The sequence below is a fragment of the Bos javanicus genome, chromosome 21 (genome assembly GCF_032452875.1).
Source record: "Bos javanicus breed banteng chromosome 21, ARS-OSU_banteng_1.0, whole genome shotgun sequence".
NCBI lineage: Eukaryota > Metazoa > Chordata > Mammalia > Artiodactyla > Bovidae > Bos > Bos javanicus.
This window is the reverse complement of record NC_083888.1, coordinates 31,490,177-31,510,425: the sequence shown is the minus strand read 5'-3', so window position 1 is coordinate 31,510,425 and position 20,249 is coordinate 31,490,177. Positions and strand designations below refer to the sequence as shown.

Genomic DNA, 20,249 nt, shown 5'->3' with positions numbered 1-20,249 from the left:
TCCTCTTTCATTTCATCAAGAGGCTCTTTAGTTCTTCTTCACTTTCTGCCATAAGGGTGGTTTCGTCTGCATATCTGAGGTTATTGTTATTTCTCCTGGCAGTCTTCCAGCTTTTGCTTCATCCAGCCCAGCATTTCTCATGAAAACATTATGCTAAAAGAAGCCGCCTCGAAATACCACATATGATATGATTCTGTTTATATGAAATGTCCAGAACAGGCCAGTCCATAGATACAGAAGGTTGATCAGTGGTTTCCAAAGGCTGGGGAGAAGGGAAAATGGGGAATGACTGCTAAAGGTTTCTTTTGGGGGATGATGAAAATGTTTTGGAATCAGTTGCATAATTCTGTGTATATATGGTGCACAGCTCTGAATTGCATAATTTAAAATGGTGAATTTTATAGTCTGTGAATTATATCTCAATAACAAATTGAGGAAAAAAGCCTGTATTATGCAAATTCTTCTAGAACATAGAAAAATAGAGAATTCCTTTCAGCATGACTTTGATAACCAAAACCGTTATGAGAAAGGAAAATGTAGGCCACACTGAAGTACAGATGCTTAAGTCCTAAACCAGATAACGATGTATTGAATCTAGTGATTTGAAAATTGGACAGTACATCACAATCAAGTCAGGTTCTTTGCAGTCCTGCAGTGTTCCTTTAACATTTGAATATGAAATTAATGTTATTTACCAGATTAGATGAGTGAAGATGAAAAATCATATGATCATGTCAGTGATTTTGGAAAAATACTTTGTGAAATTCAGCACCCATTCATGATAAAACTAGTAAACTGAGAATAAAAAGGAGCATCCTTAGTGATATAAGGAATCTTCCAAAAATTCTAGAGTAAACATCAAGCTTAATGCTGAGATGTTGAGAGCTTTCCTTCTGAAATTGTGAATGAGACAAGATCGGCCACTATCTTTATTTCTTTTCAGCCTTGTGCCAGCACAGGAATAAGAGAATAAGACATAAAAGATATGAGATGTATGGAGAAAAATAAGTATGTCATTATTTACAGATCACATATATATGTATACACACACAATAAACACACTTAGGAGATCCAGGAAAATCAACATTAACTGAAAAAAAATTTAAAGCAACTACCATTTATTCTTAGGGTTGAGTCTAACAAAAGATATGTAAGACCTCTACACAGAAAAATATAATACATTATGAGTAAGATAAATATATAGCTCTATATATAAATATATAGAGCTATAGGTCTGTAAAGACTAGAAAAACAATGTTATAAGAATATCAGTTTTCTTTCAGTTCCTGTATAGAATCAGTGCAAATGCAATTAAAATTCTATTTTTTTTACCCTTGAGAAGTTGACAAGCTGATTCTAAAATTTGTATGGAAATGCAAAAAGGGCTGGAATTTGCCTAGACAACTTTGAGGTCAAAGATAAAGTTGGAGAATTTACTGAATTTTGAGATTTATTTTAGAGCTGTAACAATGCATGATAATTTACTGCTGGTATAAGAATAGACCAATGTAACAGAAGAGATATTCTAGACACAGACCCATGCTTTAAAAGATAATTTTGGAGAAATCTTCCTGACCTTGTGATAGGAAAAGAATACATAAAAATAACACAAATAATATCAGTCTTTAGATAAAACAGTCATAAATTAGACCACCTTAAAATTTGGAATTTCTGTTCATCAAAAGATTCCATTCCATTAGGAGAGTGAAAAGGCAAGCTTATATGTGCTGCACATAGAATCAACAATAGGCACATATCCAAAAGAAGTTCTTCTGCACATCAGAAAGAGAAAGACACTAGAAAAACGGGATGAGTCTTGAATAAGCACTTTACAAAAAGAAGTTGGCCAATAAGCATATGAAAAAGGGCTGACAATCATTAATAATCAGCGAAACACATACTAAAACCAAAATGAAACCATTGCAGCGTCATCAGCCAGAATGGCTCAGGTTAAAAACACAAAAAGAAGACCCAAAATGGACAATTCCAGGTATAGATGAGGGTTGCTGCTGGGTGTGGCAACCACTTTGGAAAACAGTTTGTTACTATATATGCAAGTGGAACATAGGCCTACTCTGTGACTCAGCAGTTACACTCTTGATCATACACTTAACAGAAATAATACATATGTGCAGTGAACATGTACATGAGTAATAGCATATAACTTGTAATATCCCAAATTTGGAAATTACTTCAATATGCATCAACATTAGATTGTATAAATATTAGGTAAATAAATATTAAAATAAATACCAACCAATAAATTTTGATAAACTGTAAATTGGGTAAATGTTAATAGAATACTGTTCAGTAGTGACCTTGGAATATGACAGTAAGTGAATGGCAGGTATGTTCTGCAATATGGATGAATCTGATAAACAAATGTATGACAGAAACCACAAAATAATACATAGTCTATGAGTTCATTTTATGAATTTCAAAATAAAACTATTAGAAGTCAAAGCAGTAGTTACTTTGGAACAGTGATTAGGAGGGAGACATCAGGGAACTTTTATTAGAGACTGATAGTGTTAAATTTTTTGTCTTGGATGGTGGTTGCATGAGTCCTTACTTTGAAATAATTTATCAGTACATTTATGTTTCATGTACTTTTCTGTTTATTAAATATAGCAATAAAAAGATTAAAAAAAATACTCAGTTGAGAAAGTCTTGAGAAGGAATATCAATACCATCTTTTGGTCTTTAGACTGTGAGCTTCACTAACTTCTTACCAAACAGAATGAAAATAACCCCCTACTCCCAGATATCGGTAGGTTTTGCTGCTTCCTCAGTGAGGAGTATTAGTGTAAAAATTATTAATTCCTAAGTCCTTTACTCTAAAATTTTTTTTCTTGAAGCTCTTTAGTTTCAGAATGGAATCTAATGTTTGTTTGTTTTGAATTAGGAGGTGCTGATGATGCTGGATAACTATGTAAGAGATTTCAAAGCATTAATTGACTGGATTCAACTTCAGGAAAAGCTGGAGAAGACAGATGCTCAAAGCAGGTAATGAATTCTGGTCTTTATATTTATAGCAGCTGGCAGATTCTAAAGCATTTATTAAAATTGACAATGACCTTGACCTCAGCTTAACTGGAAACTTGTCTAGATCTAAAAGTTGGGAGCTGCATTTCTCAAGTTCAGTAACAAGTATTTTATTGGGTACCTGCTAGTGCAAGGCACTTGTTATCTTGTACAGAAATGTAACTGCTGAGTAAGATATACTTACTACTTTCATGAATTTGTAGTCTAAGGATGGGATAAAATAGAACTGATTACTATGAAAAAATTGTCAATATTATAGGTGTCCAGAGGACAGAGTCATATCTCCTTTGGGGAATAGATCAGGAAAGATTTTGAGGAGATTGTAGAAGTGTTTAAAAAATGTGATGGATTTTAATATAGTTGGCCTTTCAGATGAAGGGAATAAGGACAGCTATAGAAGTTCAGGGTGCATATGAAGTGACAGTAAAGTAGGGAAAAGTATAGTATTTCTTCTTAAGGTAGTAGGCAGTGAGGGAAATTGATGAGACTAGGGGAGTAATGAAAGACCAGAGCTATTTCAGAAACCTTCATTTGGAATCAGCACACAGAGCTGCACTGTGCGCTGCTCACAGCACGCCTTCATTTGGAATCGGTCTCCGGGACTATTGTGGTTAAGAAAAACAGACGCAGTCCTGCCCTCATGAAGTATGCAGTGCATTGACAGGAAACACTGAGGTTAAATACTTATCCGTGTACAAAGAGTCACCCCGAAGAAACATACTATACTTTGGGAGTATAATAAAAGGTACCATCAACCAGTTGGTTAAGCCCAGGAGGATTTCCCCAAGGAGCTTATATTTCAGTGAGGCAGAAATACCAAGAAGCAGTTAGCTTGACAAGGAGAAAAGAAAAATGTAATCCCAGGTAGAGGTGACAGTATAGGATATCCTGGAGGTGCAAGAGAGCACAGAATAGTCCAGGAGTTCAGAGTTTAGCAGGGTTGGAGTGAATAGAACAGGCAAAGAGTAGCATGAGATGAACCTAGAGAGATAGGCGGAGACCAGATTATGTAGGACTTTGTAGACGTGATAAACACTTTAGTGTTTATTTTGGGTCATAAAGGTTTTTAAGTAAGGAAATTACATATCAGACTTTTTTTTTTTTTTTTTAAAGATCTTTCTGACTGTAGTGTGGGAAGGTTGAGATTCAGCAGTATAGTTTATAGATTAGATGCTGGCTACTCAGGCTCGAGGAAAGGCAGTAGGGAGAGCCGAGACATATTCCAGAGACGGATAATCCAACTGTATTTAGTCTTGTTTTGGTTATGTGCACAAGCAAAAGAACAATTTGCTGTTTAGTTTAGACTTATAAGTAAAGCCTGAGCTTTTGTGAAGTGGGTCAATTCACATGAAGCTACAGTGATGCCCTTTTACCCAGAGAAAACAGGCCTAGGCTGATTCTTTTCCTTGGATTTAACCTTGGTTCAGTCTCAGTGAGTGGAGCTGTCCTGTGGAGAAGGCATCGTCCTAGTCTGTCAACCCCAGGGGAAAACCAAGTGAGTGAAGGAATCCCAAGGGAAAAATCCAGGAAGTCTTGGTTCCCAGGAAACCAAATTCAGGGAAACTAGTTGTCTTTGCAATAAGCAGTTTCACCTTTACCCCTTGATAATAGGTTATTAGATTGGATGGGAGTGGGGGATACATTCTTTAGTGGGGTTGAACCAGATCATCATGCTGATTTGGAATTGGTGACTGTATTGCCCTTGAAAAGATAAGCAGAGGAAATCAGGTTCAAAGAAAACAGAATAGATGTACAGAGAGGGCAAAAATGAGGGGAATCATCTGGTCTTTCAGAGTTTGAGAGTGTTGCTTTAAAGCCTGCCTCTTCCAGACCTAATCCTCATGAGCCACCTTGAGGATGTCCTTATCCTTGTAAGTTTATATCCTTGCAATAAATCTTTATTTTCTTTTTTATTTAGCTTTATGAAGTTTCTGTTCCTTGTATCCAAAAAGGGTCTGTAATGTAACTGTCAATGCATTATAGAAGCTAACTAGTTTTTTTTTCTTGCTTGCAAACTCCAGGCTAGCAGTGGCTATGTTGAAGATTGAGAAAGATTCTGAGGCCAACTCCAAGCTTAACAGCTATGCCTATCCAGGCATCATGGTTCAAAAATATACCTGAGGCAACACTTTAAAAAAATACATCTTATTTATTTGGCTGCATTGGATCTTAAGTTACAGCATGTAGGATCTTTCACTGTGGCACATAGACTCTCCAGCTGCAAGGTGTGGGCCCCAGAGCATGTGAACTTCAGTAGTTGTGACAGAGGAGCTCTCTAGTTGTACAGGGGCTTAGTTGCTCCAAGACATGTGAGATCTTAGTTCCCTGATAAGGGATAGGACCCATGTCCTCTGCATTGTAAATTGGATCCTTAACAACTGAACCACCAGAGAAATCCCTGAGGCAACTTTTTTTACCTTAAGAACTTCCCAGCACTTCTCTTCTTTGCCTCCTGAGGCAGCTCACAGATATAAGAAGCAACCTTTAATTTCCTGTGTGGTGGCATTATCCATCTTTCATTCATCATCTCATGCATCAAAAGTTATTTCCCATATGATTTGGCAATAAATTATCAAAAGCTTTAGATTTTATTTGGATAAACATCTATATGAATTTTCTTATTTTCTAGTAATTAGTATCATTTTTTAATTAGAGAAAAAAAATCACAGTCACTAGATTGAATAAAGAGTAAGAGGCTAGGACATTTGGAGAGTTATGGAGGTCTGATTGAGGGCATAGGATGGAGAAGATATTGCTTGGGGAAATTTTTTTCAAGTAGAGATTATGCATCCTGTCAACTGATTGGTGTGGAGCCAGTGAAGAAGGAGGAATAGTTAGCTTTTCTAGCAAAGAACAGTGAAATGTTTATGATGTTGCTCTTGTGGGTAAGGTAGAGGATGAAGGTGTATTCTTCAGTTTAACCCTCAGCACTTTCTGTCTTGATCTCTGCTCTACACTCTTAGCTCTCCAGCAATACTGGATACAAGTAGCCAAAATTAGTACCATTGCCTTTTTAATGTGTTTTTAACTGGGTGTATGGAAGCTTTTAAAATATAAGTAGTTTGTGTTGTGTCTTTGTAACCCCATAACCTGCTGTAGTGGATGGAAAATCCTGGACCATGCATCATCTGGAATTATTTACTGGTAATATGGTAAAGAACTTTCTGATAGACAGTGTACCAAGGAAAAATTGTGATCTGCTTATGTTTTCATGCACTTAACAACAAAGAGAAAAGATTAGACTACCCTACCACCACCACCATTGCCGCCACCTCTTTTCTCTTTTAATCTTTTGTGTGTCTTGAATTGGCAGACCAACTTCGTTGGCATGGGAAGTAAAGAAGATGTCCCCAGGACGTCATGTGATTCCAAGTCCGTCAACAGATAGAATCAATGTAACATCAAATGCTCGAAGAAGCTTAAATTTTGGGTGAGATGAACTCAAAAAAGGCTACTAAGGCTTACATTATAGTAAATAAATTTTTTGTGGACATTATACTTGTATTATAAAACTTGCATTTCACTATAAATATATCGTTGTATATGTTTTTGTTTATGTTTGAATAAAAAGTTAAAATCCAGGAAGAGTAAAGTTTTAACTTTTAGGAAGTATTTTATGTTCAAACATAGGATCCCAAAGTTAAAACTCAGAAACATATTTCATGCTAAATGATTAGTAGCATGAATTGTCAATTTCACAACAGATGACCTAAATATATCATAAACTGTGTTATATGTCATATGGACAGTAATATATCTTTATACATTATAATCTTATCAACAGTTGTATAATTACTATTTTATGAAGTTGTCTTTTATATCAGATAACAGAAGAGTTATAAGAAGAAATGAGGTTGTATTGTCTTTTGTATTTACCTACGTAGTTATTTACTTTTGGTGGTTTTCTTTATCTCTTCATGTGGATTCAGGTTACTATCTGGTGGCCTATCATTCACCTGGAGCTGTCTTTAATATATCTTATTAGGCAGGTCTGCTGGTAGCAGTTTTTATCAGGTTTTGTTTATCTGAGAATATCTTAATTTATCTTTGAATTTTTTGAAGGATAGTTTTGCTGTACATAGAATTCTTGATTGAGAGTGTTTCTGTTTTAGCACTTTGACTATGTCCTCTCACTGCCTTCTGGCTTCCATGGCTTCTGATGAGAAATAAGGTGTTATTCTTTCATAAGATACCTCAGTTCTCTCTCTTGGTGCTTTCAAGATTCTCTCTTTGTCTTTCGTTTTCAATAGTTTGATTATGATGTATTTAGGAGTTTGTAGAGCTCTTTTAGATTTGTAGATAAGTGTTTTTCATCAAATTTAGTAAGTTTTTGTCCATTATTTCTACAGATACCCTCTCTGTCCCTTTTTCTCTCTCCTCTCCTCTGGAAATCCCACTCATACTGAGATTGTGTTACTCATGATGGTGTTCCACAGTCTTTGAGACTCTGTTCAAATTTCTGCATTCATTTTTCTTTCTGTTTTTTGGGTTCAGTTCAGTCGCTCAGTCGTGTCCGACTCTTTGCGACCCCATGAATTGCAGCATGCCAGGCCTCCCTGTCCATCACCAACTCCTGGACTTCACTCAAACTCACGTCCATCGAGTTGGTGATGCCATCCAGCCATCTCATCCTCTGTTGTCCCCTCCTGCCCCCAATCCCTCCCAGCATCAGAGTCTTTTCCAATGAGTCAGCTCCTCGCATGAGGTGGCCAAAGTACCGGAGTTTCAGCCTCAGCATCAGTCCTTCCAAAGAACACCCAGGGCTGATCTCCTTTAGAATGGACTGGTTGGATCTCCTTGCAGTCCAGGGGACTCTCAAGAGTCTTCTCCAACACCACGATTCAAAAGCATCAATTCTTTGGTGCTCAGCTTTCTTCACAGTCCAACTCTCACATCCATACATGACCACTGGAAAAACCATAGCCTTGGTTAGATAGTCTCAATTTACCTGTTTTTAAATTTGCTAGTTCTTTATTTTGCAAGCTTAATTCTGCTGTTGAGCCCCTCTGGTGAATTTTTCATTTTCATTATTGTACTTTTCAACTCCAGAACACATATGTAATTCTTTTAAAGTATTTATTTGTGTATTTATTTGATTGCGACAGGTCTTAGTTGCAGCACGTGGGATCTTCAGTCTTCATTGTTGCATGTGGGATCTTTAGTTGTGGTGTTTGGAGTCTACTTCCTTGACCAGGGATCAAACCTGAGCCCTGTGAACTGGGAACACAGAATCTAAGTCTCTGTGATTATTTTTCATATTTGATTTAATTTTTATTGATATCCTGTGTTTGATGAAACATTTTTCTCATACTTTATTTTTAGACGTGGTTGTGTTTTGTTCTTAAATATTCTTTGAACATATTTATAATAGCTCATTTAAAGTCTTTGTCTAGTAAGTCCAACGTTCAAGCTTCCTTCAGGACTTGTTTTGGTTGCTTTTCTTTTGTGTGTCTGTGGGTAGGCTATACTTCCTGTTTCTTTGCGTGTCTTATGGCTTTTGTTCAAAATTGGATATTTTAAATAGTATAGTGTGATAGCTCTGGAGATCATATTGCTACACTTTCCAGTATTTGTTGTCACTGTTTAGTGGTGGTGGCTTTGCTACTATTTGTTTGTTTAGTGACTTTCTTGAACTAGTCTTCTGAAGTCTAAGTGAAGTGAAGTGAAGTTGCTCAGTCGTGTCTGACTCTTTGCGACCCCGTGGACTGTAGCCTGCCAGGCTCCTCTGTCCATGGGATTCTCCAGGCAAGAATACTGAAGTGGGTTACCATTTCCTTCTCCAGGGAATCTTCCCGACCCAGGGATCGAACCCAGGTCTCCTGCATTGCAGGCAGACGCTTTAACCTCTGAGCCACCAGGGAAGCCACCTCTATGTTTTTTGTTATTATAGTCACTGAAGTCTCTACTTAGTTATCTTAGTTGCCAGCTAATGATTTGACAGAGATTTCCTTAAATGCCTTGAACCAATAAGTCTCCTAGCTCTTTTCTAGTTTTAGGTGTGATCACCATGTCTTCAGTGCTCTGGAGTTTACAGTTCTAACTTTGCTCTCAATTCCTGCTTCCTCAGAGCCTCAAGGGCAGTCAGAGGTGAGAGATTAGAGCTGTTTCAGACCTTTCCTGAGTTCGCACACAACCCAGCGCATGTGTGTGGTCTTCTTGATTTCCAGGAATGTATTAGAGCTTTTCAAAGCCCCCCAAGGACTTCTCATTCTCCATCGTTGCCTTTTAAGTTAGCCCCTGTTTGCCCAAAATGCCATTGATACCTCTGGCAGCTATGATGTTGTTCGTGGAAGTTATCACTGTTGTTTTCCTTAAATTTCCATAGCAAAATTCACTTTTAAAGATAAATATCTGTTTGGACTCGAGTTCTTTAGAGTGAGTCTTAACATTTGTAGTGTGAGGGTCAGTAAGTAGTTTGCTTGGTCAGTCATCTTTGTTCGGTTAAAACTTACCCTTTCTTCGTGGCTTCTCATTGTTCCTGTCTCCATGTCCATGGTCAGTTTCATCTCCTGTTATTGCTGGGCCTTGCATATATGTATATTATTATTAGATTTTCAGTGTGTTAACGTTTTTAATGTTTATTTTTGTTCTTACACTATGACCTTCTTTAAGGGAAGATGTTTGTCATATTTTCTGTATCCCAAGCACCTAGCATTGTACTCAGCCCTTAGTAAGAGCTCACTAAGTGTTATTCAGTAGAATCAATTTTTTGCTTTAAATGAGATTATTAGATAGTATTGCCCTAGGTGAAGGTTGATGGACTTTGGAGCTGTCACACGAGTGTATGTTCCTCGGTTTTTTGTCTCGTCACAACAAAGATTTGGAGTGATGGACATTAAAGCCCCCTCAGCGTGTCACAGCTCTTGGGTCTTGGATAGACCGTGTTATAGCTCTCAGGTCTCAAACAGACCATGTTATAGCTCTTAGACAAATCAGTGTTACAGTTCAGTCTTACAGCTCTATTTTATTCAGAAGATAGCAGGAAAATCCATCCTCGAGGCTTGAGGGCACGTCGATCTAAAGATGCGAAGAGAAGAGCCCCGCAGCACGTGGGAGAGAGAGAGAGCTAGCTTTGGCTCCTCTTTTTATATGTTTTTTCTCTCTGGGCCTGTCCTATGTAAATTGGCCAGCTAGGAGTGTTGTTTGTTTTACCTGAGGTCCTCACTCCGGTCCTCGGACCTTCCTTTGTTTTATTTTTGCGGGCTTTTCTCTTCCTTGTCTTTTAGCCACCGCCATTTTGGACTCCTTTTCCCTATTCTACCTACCTAACAGAGCCTTATAATAATTGAACTTTAGTGGAGTTGAGGAAAGATATATAAGCAAATAAAAGCAAATGTTTGTATATTCAAGCACCATTTAAAGAGAAATTCCCCTATAATGCATTCCGTTGGTCTGTAGTGCAGAGAGTCTTGTATGGTGCATGGTTTATTTTAACACTGAAATTCTTTAATGCGTAAATAATAAAGTTCTCATATTGATCTTCATGTGTTGTATCATTGAATTAATTGACACCCTTTATTATCATCATAAAATGATAATAAAGCATGCTGAAAAACTGTGGCTTATAGGCTGACTTTAGTGTATATACTCACTTCTCTTCTTATTGGTTGAGTTAAATGCTTTAGACTCTGCAGTTAGTTACCAAACTTGTTTATTTAAGTTGTCTGTATTCTAACTCATAACTTAAATATTAAGTAAACCAGTAAAATATGAGTATAAAATGAATCATTGTTTCTGTGAAAACTAGGATGAGTTTTTGGGAAGCTTTGATAAAGTCAACTGTTAAAGTTTTGCTGTCAAATGAGAAGTGGATAGGACAACTATAAAAGCTTGGAGAGATTATTAAAGTTGGGAAGAATTGTGTTCTTATTTAATAGGTATCACTAAATTATCACTCCATTTCAAAAAACCCAAAATTGGACACTGTCAATGAGGCATCATACTTGAGGTTCATGTAAGAAATAATACATGTGAAAAACCCTGTTTTAATGGTGCCTGTGTTGATATATGGTCAAATTAATGGACATTTATATTATTAATAGATAAGGGTTTTAAATGAAAATAAAACGTTAAGGGTATATGTGCATATTTTTTAAGATTCTCCATTTCACTGAGATTTTCTTTTAAATTGAACTAGTGACAGCTTTTATATTATGTTTGCTCCCATACTATATGTTATGCTGGACTAATGAAGTATTAGTCCAGGATATTTATGAATATATTTGCCTTAAGTTGCTATGATAGTATGTTATCCTGTGTGTGTAGATATACATTCACACATATAATTCATTTAAAATTTAAATATATTAAGTATATATTTTAAATTTTAATGTGTATTTGATTTATTAAATTCAGTCATTTTCTCCATAGGGGTTCATCTGGCACAGTGGCTGCTCCACGTCTGGCTCCCACAGGGGTCAGTTGGGCTGACAAGGTAAAGGCTCATCATACAGGCTCTACTGCTTCTTCAGATGTAGCACCTGCCCCGTCTTGCCCACCAGTGGCAGTGCAGAAGCCTTCCCGCAGAAATGGCAAGTGGTTTTGAGTCAACCTTTTTATGCAGTAGACAAGTGGGTTTACATGGATCTATTTATTTTATTTGAAATTGGTCATAGTAGCATTATATATTTATCTGGATGCATCATTTCTGTGATGTTAATTTGCCTTAGTTAAAATCATAAAATAATCTTAAAAACTATATGAAAACTTAGGAAGATCATTCTAGTCTTGAGTTTGAGAATGATGTCTTTTGTCAATTCATTTATTAAGATCCTTTATAACTCCTTTGACTTAAAGTAGAAAAGAAATACAGTAGTTCATCCTCTACTTTAAAATGTCATGCCAGTACTTCATTAATATTTAAATACTATTTAAATGCATTTCATTAGTATTTTAAGTACTGAAGTAATATCCTGTTTATCTTTACTCATGTATCTGTTTTCCATACCATCAGAATAAATAAAGGTCAAAAATAAATAGAAGGGCCATTATTCTAAAGACCCACCTTTATTTATTCTGTAGGGGTTTTCTACATAAATTCAGGGTGGATTTTTTTAAATTTTCAGCTGCATTAGGTCTTCACTGCTGTGCGTGGGCTTTCTCTAGCCATGGCCAGTTGGGGGTGCTACTCTTCACTGTGGTGTGCAGGCTTCTGGTTGAGGTGACTTCTCTTGTTGCAGAGCACAGGTGCTAGGGTGACGGGCTGCAGTAGTTGTGACCCGTGTGCTCAGTAGTTGTGGCACGTGGGCTTAGTTGCTTCACAGCGTGTGGAATCTTTCTGGACCAGGGATTGAACCGGTGGCCCCTGCATTGCAAGGTGGATTCTTAACCACTGGACCAGCAGGGAAGCCCCAGGGTAGATTTTTTTTTTTTTTATACATTTTTAGAGACTTAGATTTTAGAGTGATAGTAAGAAATAATGAATTTGTATTATGAGTTAGAGACAACTTGAGAGTACTGCTTTCTTTTCTCTGTGATGAAAGATCTGTTTGGAGCTTTTTGGTTTGTAAATGTTTTATTGGATATAACAAAGGTAATGCAACATCTTCATTACTGATATTGTGTTGTTTTTCCCATTTTGGTCTCAGTAAGATGTATTGGCTTGTTTCAAATATATGCCTTAATTTTATAGAATATATTGCCCGTGCTTTCTCTATTGAGAAAGTAGAAAACTGAGAGTAGGCATGAGTTCTTTCTTAGGAAAAGGTAGGAAAATGTATAATCGTAAAGCTTAGTGTCTGTATCTTAAAAGGGTCTGAGAGAAATGTATTAAAAAATCAAAACCACAAGGAATTATATTGGGTTGGACAAAAAGTTCATTTGGGTTTTTCTGTAAGATGTTACAGATGTATCATAGTTTTGTTTAAAGCAGTATTTATGAGTGTGACCCATTTGGTTGAAGTGAAATGATTGATCTTAATTATGACTAGACTGAAAAATTATATTGTTAATGTACCAGGGAATTTTGTTTTTGACCACTTTAGTTTTCCATTTTGGGGTTTTGATGCACTGTTGTGCTCTGTGAGCAAGCTCTGGGAGTTGGTGATGGACAGGGAAGCCTGGTGGTGCTATAGTTCATGGAGTCACAAAGAGTTGGACCTGAGCAACTGAAGTGTGCACTGAATTATGGTGTATAACAAGTTTAATTTATAACTGCAGTAGCTGTAATACTCAAGTTTTTAATAATATGCTATAAAATTGGTTTTTGTTAAAGATGACAAAGTGAGCACAGTTACCTTACTCTTTCCCCAAACTCAACTGAAATGATATGGAAGGACTTAAAGAAAAAGAGACAGGAGAAGAGATGATATGAGCAAAATTTGGAAAGTTGGAAAGTAGAAAGGTCAGTGGTGACATTTGAGTAAGCTAGCTGCATCCTCAGCTCCAAGAGTGGGCAAAACTGTCAATGTCAAGTGATCCAATTTGCTCCACATAACTTCCAAAAGATCAAAAATTGGTGTGAGCAGGTATCTTTGGAAGTGAGAGTATAGATAGGGATTATAAGTTAAGAAGAATCTTGAATCTTCCTCAGTTTTTCATGACTCTGAATAGTAGGATGAGAGTAGATGTATCTCACTTACCCTGCAAAATATTGGAGGTTGATTCTCTTGAGAAGGTACAAAAGATAGTATTTGACCCGAGGGATACCAGCTATATTGAAAGATGGGAGTATTGTATTGAAAATAAAGAAGTTAAGTGAAAGACTATTCATAATGTTAAGACTCCTCAATCTTTCTTCCTCTTCAAACCCTCTCCTCCTACTGAACTGTGAGGTTTCCAGATCAAGAGAACCCACACCTAAGTAACTCATCCAGATCTGGTATGCTGCTGCTGATGCTAAGTCACTTCAGTCGTGTCCGACTCTGTGCGACCCCATAGACAGTGCCCACCAGGTTCCCCCATCCATAGGATTCTCCAGGCAAGAATACTGGAGTGGGGTGCCACTGCCTTCTCCACAGATCTGGTGTAGATCATGAGATACCGGTCTCTGAGGCTGATGCTGTAATTGGATGAACGTCTGGTAGTCCTGGAAGACTTTGGCAGTTGGGAGCTAGGCTGTGAATCGGGGCAGGCTGTTGTGACAGTGGGTCTGGACAGTCTCTCTCACCCACGTGCATGCATGCCACCCCACCGTCAGGTAGTAGGATCTGTTTTTCTCCCCAGAAGTCTTTGGTTGGTCCTGTGACTTGATAGGATCAATAGAATGTATCTAGAGTGACATTTAGTAAATTCCCAGCCTAGCTGGTAAAGAGTCCTGGCAGCGTCAGTTTTCTCCTTGTTAGAAGCCAACTGCCCTGTAAAGACAGAGAAGGCGATGGCACCCCACTCCAGTACTCTTGCCTGGAAAATCCCATGGACAGAGGAGCCTGGTAGGCTACAGTCCATGGGGTTGCTAAGAGTCAGACACGACTGAGCGACTTCACTTTGACTTTTCGCTTTCATGAACTGGAGAAGGAAATGGCAACCCACTCCAGTGTTCTTGCCTGGAGAATCCCAGGGACGGGGAGCCTGGTGGGCTGCCGTCTCTGGGATCTCACAGAGTCGGACACGACTGAAGCGACTTAGCAGCAGCAGCAGCTGCCCTGTAAAGAAGCCCAAGGTAGGCTACTGAATAATGAGAGACCATATGAAGACAAAGTGGCCAGGAGAAGAACTATCTCAGTCAGTAACTAGTATCAAAACTTTTAGGAATGTGGTGAGGCCATCATGAACTCTCTGATTTCACTTGAATCACCCTAGCTGACACCACATGGAGATTAGAAGAGTACCCTGTTATACCTCCCCCACAAAAACTGAGCACTCTTCAGATTCCTGACTCAAAGACTTTGATGGAAATAAGATTAGTATTTTAAGATGTTAAGTTTTATTCATCTTATATAAAAATAGTTAATGAGACTATCCCCTAATTGAATAATATGGGTTATAGAAAGATAAAGGAAGAAGTCATGAAATAATTAAAGAAACTTTTGTTTAACATGAAGATAATAAACTTTTAACTATAAGGGCCATCCATTAACTGTCCAGTATAATGGATGAAAGTAGACTGACATCAAAATTTGTTGGGAAATTTATGAGTAATACAGATGATGAGAGGCTCTAAAAATAGAAAAGAATCAGTTTATATACAAATGACCAAGAATCACAATTGATTCTGAATCAATCAAAAAAAAATCAACTTTTGCTGAATTACTAGAAGCCACAAGAAAATTGAACAATGTCTTCAAAATTCTGGAGGAAGATAATTTCAAAGCTAAAATGCTATGTCCAGCCAAATTATCCATTATATGTGAGAATAGATTTTTCAAGACATTTTCAAACATGCAAGGTCTTAACATTTTTTTTTAACTGCATCGACACTGTTACTACTAGAGGGAAGCCAGCACAGAGAAGAGGCAAAGGTAATAATTCTCTGGTGGTGATCCCAGGATGTTTGCTGTGTGCATGTCTAGGGAGCAACCAGTCTAGAATTTTTCATGATCACAGTGCTCTGTAAGAGAGGAATCCGGAAAGATAAGTGAAATTCTTAAAGCAGCTAATGTGGTTGCACATGTTAGAGGAGATTTAAAATCTTAAAGAGACTTGGTATTGAATTAATTCTAAGTCAGTAGAAAATACTGAGGTTAAATCATGAAGAAAAAAGAAATAGAATGCAGAGAAGAGCATAAGAGGCACATATGTAAATGGAGTCTGTGAAGAGATGGAGTGAATGGGGCAAAAGCAACATTTGAGGAGGTAAATCACTGAAGATTTTCCCAAACTGCAAGACATAAAGTCTTATATTCAAGAAATGCTGTAAACCTCCAAGTAGGAAAAAAACAAAATAAATCTTATCTAGATGCAATATACTACAAATACTAAAAAAACTACTAGAAAATCTTTGCAAGTAATCAGAGTTTTAAAAAAAGACCTTTCAAAGGAGCAACAGTAAACTCATAGCAGATAAAAGCCAGATGAGAGTGGAATGAGATCCTTAAGGTGCTGAAAGAAAATAACTGGCAAGATAGAATTCTACATCCAGCACAAATAACCTTCAAAATGAAGGTGAAATAAAGGTAATTCTAGATAAATAAAAAAATGAGAGAATTTGAAATTAGCAGACTTACACTAAAAGAAATGCTGCAGAATTCTTCAGGTGGCACGTAAATGATCCCAGATAGAAACCCAGAAATACATGAAGGAATGAAGAACCCTGGAAGGAGTAAACATGTAGATAACATTAAATGTGTATTGACTGCATGGAACAATGTCTTGTGGAGCTTGACATGTGTGTAGAATGAAAATTTATGACAATAATTCAAAAGATAGCAGAAAAATGGAGTTTACATTATCTAGTTTCTAGCATTATCTAGGAAGTTACAAAATAATTTGTATTAGATATAAGTCAAGGATGTGTTATAAACTCAAGACAGCAAAAAAGAAGAATAAAAGAATGTTCAACTAATAATCCGTTTGATTAATCCAAAAGAAAACTGGAGAAGAGGAAAAAAGAAACACAAAACGGATAAGACAAAAAACCAAATTGTAGTTATTAGAAGTAAATGCAATTGTATCAGTCCCTACATTAAATATAAATGGTCTAAATACTATATGTTAAAAACAAAATCATGTATGAAACGAATCGCCAGTCCAGGTTCAATGCGTGATACTGGATGCTTGGGGCTGGTGCACTGAGACGCCCCAGAGGGATGGTATGGGGAGGGAGGAAGGAGGGGGGTTCAGGATGGGGAACACGTGTATACCTGCAGCGGATTCATGTTGATGTGTGGCAAAACCAATACAACATTGTAAAGTAATTAGCCTCCAATTAAAATAAATAAATTTATATTAAAAAATTAAAAAAATAAAAATATGCACTGATTTGCAATCACAAAAAAATTATAAAGCCATATTAAAAATAAACCTGTATTCTACTTATAAGAGATATACCTTCAATATGAAGACATGGAAAAGTCAAAAGAAAAAGACAGGGAAAGATGAAAGATATTCTATACATATCCTATTCAAATCAAAACTAGTATTTTTAGAATAGCCAGACAAAATGGAGTAGACAGGAAGCGTTTTAAAGAGAGATTTCTTTTTTTTTCAGTACTAAAGGGTCATCTCATCAGAAAGATAAAGTAATTCTAAGTTGCTTTAGACATACACATACATATATACATATCTTTAAAACATATAAAGCAAAACCAGGCAGGACTGAAAGGAAAAATTGAAAAAAGTCTATATTTATACTGGGAGATTCTAACATAACTATCTCAACTGATAGTACATATAGATAAAGATCAGTAAATATAAAAATCCAAACAACTTGATTAGTTAACTTTATGTAATTGATGTGTCTGACAAATAGTGCTTTCTCTTTCCCATTCCAATGCTTCAGTCTGGAAAGTTTGTATTGTTATGCATTTTAGTTATTGCACTAATCCTCTGTTCTGTATGTCTAATCCATATTTTCTTGAATATATTAATAACAGCTATTTAGAAATTTTGTGTCTGAGAAGTAAAATGTCTGGACTACCCATAGATTTGTTACTTTGAAAAACATTTTTGGGGAATTTTCAGTTTTTTGTTGTTCATTTATTATTCAATTATTTTATTAGTATGCCACATATTTAATTGAATGTTTAACATTGTGTATTAAAGGTTACAGGGGCTTTTTCTAAAAATGTATTTTTTTTATGGCAATAAGAGAACAAACAGAGCACCTTAATCCTGTCAGGGTTTGCCTTGAAGTTTTATTAAAGTTGATATGTTTTAGTTTTTTCTTGTTCCTTTTGGGGTCTTAACTGAAAACCTGGGGTGTTTGCCAAGACCACTTCATTCCTGAATTCCAGCTTTTGTTTCCTCAGCACCATACAGATGCTACAATATCTGCTTAGCTTGTTAGCACCCCAGCTGCTGTTTTCTTCTGGATTTCTTGGAGTCTTGCCTTGTATATGCAAAGCTTAGCAGTTGTCAGACTTCTTAAGGGAAGATTGAATGCAGACTTCTTTTGGCTTACTCTTCTTCAGTTCCCTGCTCTCCATGCTTATTTTTCCTTGAAGTCCCAGTTGCTTTAGATTTGGTGAACTCCAGCATCTGTCTGAGCTAGATAGGACTGGTGGTTTCTGCAAGGAGTCACTTTGCCTGCACTGTGAATTCCAGCAGTCTTCAGGGAAAATTCTAGGGTGAATGTGGATCTCACATTGTGGCCTCTATTCTCAGGAATTGTAATTCCTCAAATCTTGCCTATATTGGTTGCTTTCCAGTGCCTTTAAACAATTCATTTATGTATTTTGTCTAGCTCTTGTAGTTGTGTTTGACAGGAAGATTAATTTTAATACAGGCTACTTACTTTCTTACGGCTGTAACTGTAAATTGAAATACATATTCAGGCACATGTGGAACATTTACCAAAATTGACACATGCTGAGCCATTAAACGTTTCAACAGCTGTTAGATGATTGAACTCATTCTGTCTGAACACACTGGAATGAAGTTAGAAATTAATTATAAAAAGATAGCTGTGCAATTCTCAGATTTTTATAACTTTGGAATATATTTCTGAAAAGTCCACGAGTCAGGGAAGAAGTCACGATGAAATTAGAAAATATCAGTTGAAAGAAAATGAACATTTAAAAATCCTTGGGTCTGGTTAAAGCTATGCTTTGAGGAAAATTTCTAGCCTCAATTATACCAACTAGAAAGAAGGAAAACCTATAATCCACATTTTGTTCATTTCAAGAAATTAGAAAAGAACAAGTTAGACCCAAGGAATATGGAAAGAAAAGGTTTATAGGAGAGAACACAGAGAAATTAACAAAGGCAAAATGTAGTTATTCAGATAGACTAATAAAATTAACAGATTTCTAGTAATAGCAAGAAAAAGAGGAGACAAAGCCTAGTATCAGGAATGAAACAAGGGTGTTGATAGAGATCCCACAAATATTAAAATTATGACCAATATTATACACTAAATTTAGAAACTTAGAAGAAATTGATAAATAACTTGAAAGATGTAACAAAAATTGCATAGCAAGAATTAGAAAAACTTGAAGGAACTTATAAGTATAAAAGAGAATGTGGGTTAATAATGAAACATTTTTTCATAAAGAAAGTTCTGGGTCACGATGGCTTCACTTGTGAAGTCTTCCAAAGATTTTAGGTAAAGATAGCTTCAATCTTAAAGAAACTCTTCCTCAGAATAAAAGATTATTTTAAAACCTTAATATTAAAACCTAAAAGGATATAACAGTAAAGCAACATTTTATCTTGAACATTGAACAAAATATTAGTGAATTAAATATAGTGATAAATAAAAATGATAACAAATAACAGGATTATCCCAATGCTTTTTAAATTATTAGTTTTATTGACTTGAATTTAATACTACTTTATTAATGACATTTGTGAAAATTCTGGAGTGTAAAAATGGTGGTGTGAAATATAGTTTTGAGCTTTGGGCACATCTCTGAAATTATTTTAAGTATTTAGAAGTTCTCTGATAGTTTAAATAATGATTTACTGTTTTTAAGAATTATCCTTATTTATGGGAATGATTTTTCGATATAGTTTTTACTGAAGTTTTCATTAAAAATGTAATTTGTCCACAACTAATTTCTTAGTGTTTAATAGACCTATGTTATACATGACCACAGGAAAAACCATAGCCTTGACTAGACAAACCTTTGTTGGCAAAGTAATGTCTCTGCTTTTGAATATGAAGGAGTTATGACCAACCTAGATAGCATATTCAAAAGCAGAGACATTACTTTGCCAACAAAGGTTTGTCTAGTCAAGGCTATGGTTTTTCCTGTAGTCATGTATGGACGTGAGAGTTGAACTGTGAAGAAGGCTGAGTGCCGAAGAATTGATGCTTTTGAACTGTGGTGTTGGAGAAGACTCTTGAGAGTCCCTTGGACTGCAAGGAGATCCAACCAGTCCATTCTAAAGGAGATCAGCCCTGGGATTTCTTTGGAAGGAATGATGCTAAAGCTGAAACTCCAGTACTTCGGCCACCTCATGCGAAGAGTTGACTCATTGGAAAAGACTCTGATGCTGGGAGGGATTGGGGGCAGGAGGAGAAGGGGACCACAGAGGATGAGATGGCTGGATGGCATCACTGACTCGATGGACGTGAGTCTGAGTGAACTCCGGGAGTTGGTGATAGACAGGGAGGCCTGGCGTGCTGCGATTTATGGGATCACAAAGAGTTGGACATGACTGAG

General features: G+C 36.5%; 1 protein-coding gene across 5 annotated transcripts in view; it reads left to right on the top strand.

Annotated features, from left to right (window-relative positions):
* Positions 1-20,249, top strand: part of SCAPER (S-phase cyclin A associated protein in the ER) — a 423,555-nt gene that overhangs the window by 87,072 nt on the left and 316,234 nt on the right. For all 5 annotated transcript variants that reach the window (XM_061394725.1, XM_061394723.1, XM_061394726.1 and 2 more), the window contains exons 6-8: positions 2,906-3,006; positions 6,359-6,475; positions 11,416-11,576. In XM_061394725.1, coding sequence (XP_061250709.1) covers positions 2,906-3,006; positions 6,359-6,475; positions 11,416-11,576 — 379 coding nt within the window. The remainder of the gene's footprint in view (positions 1-2,905; positions 3,007-6,358; positions 6,476-11,415; positions 11,577-20,249) is intronic.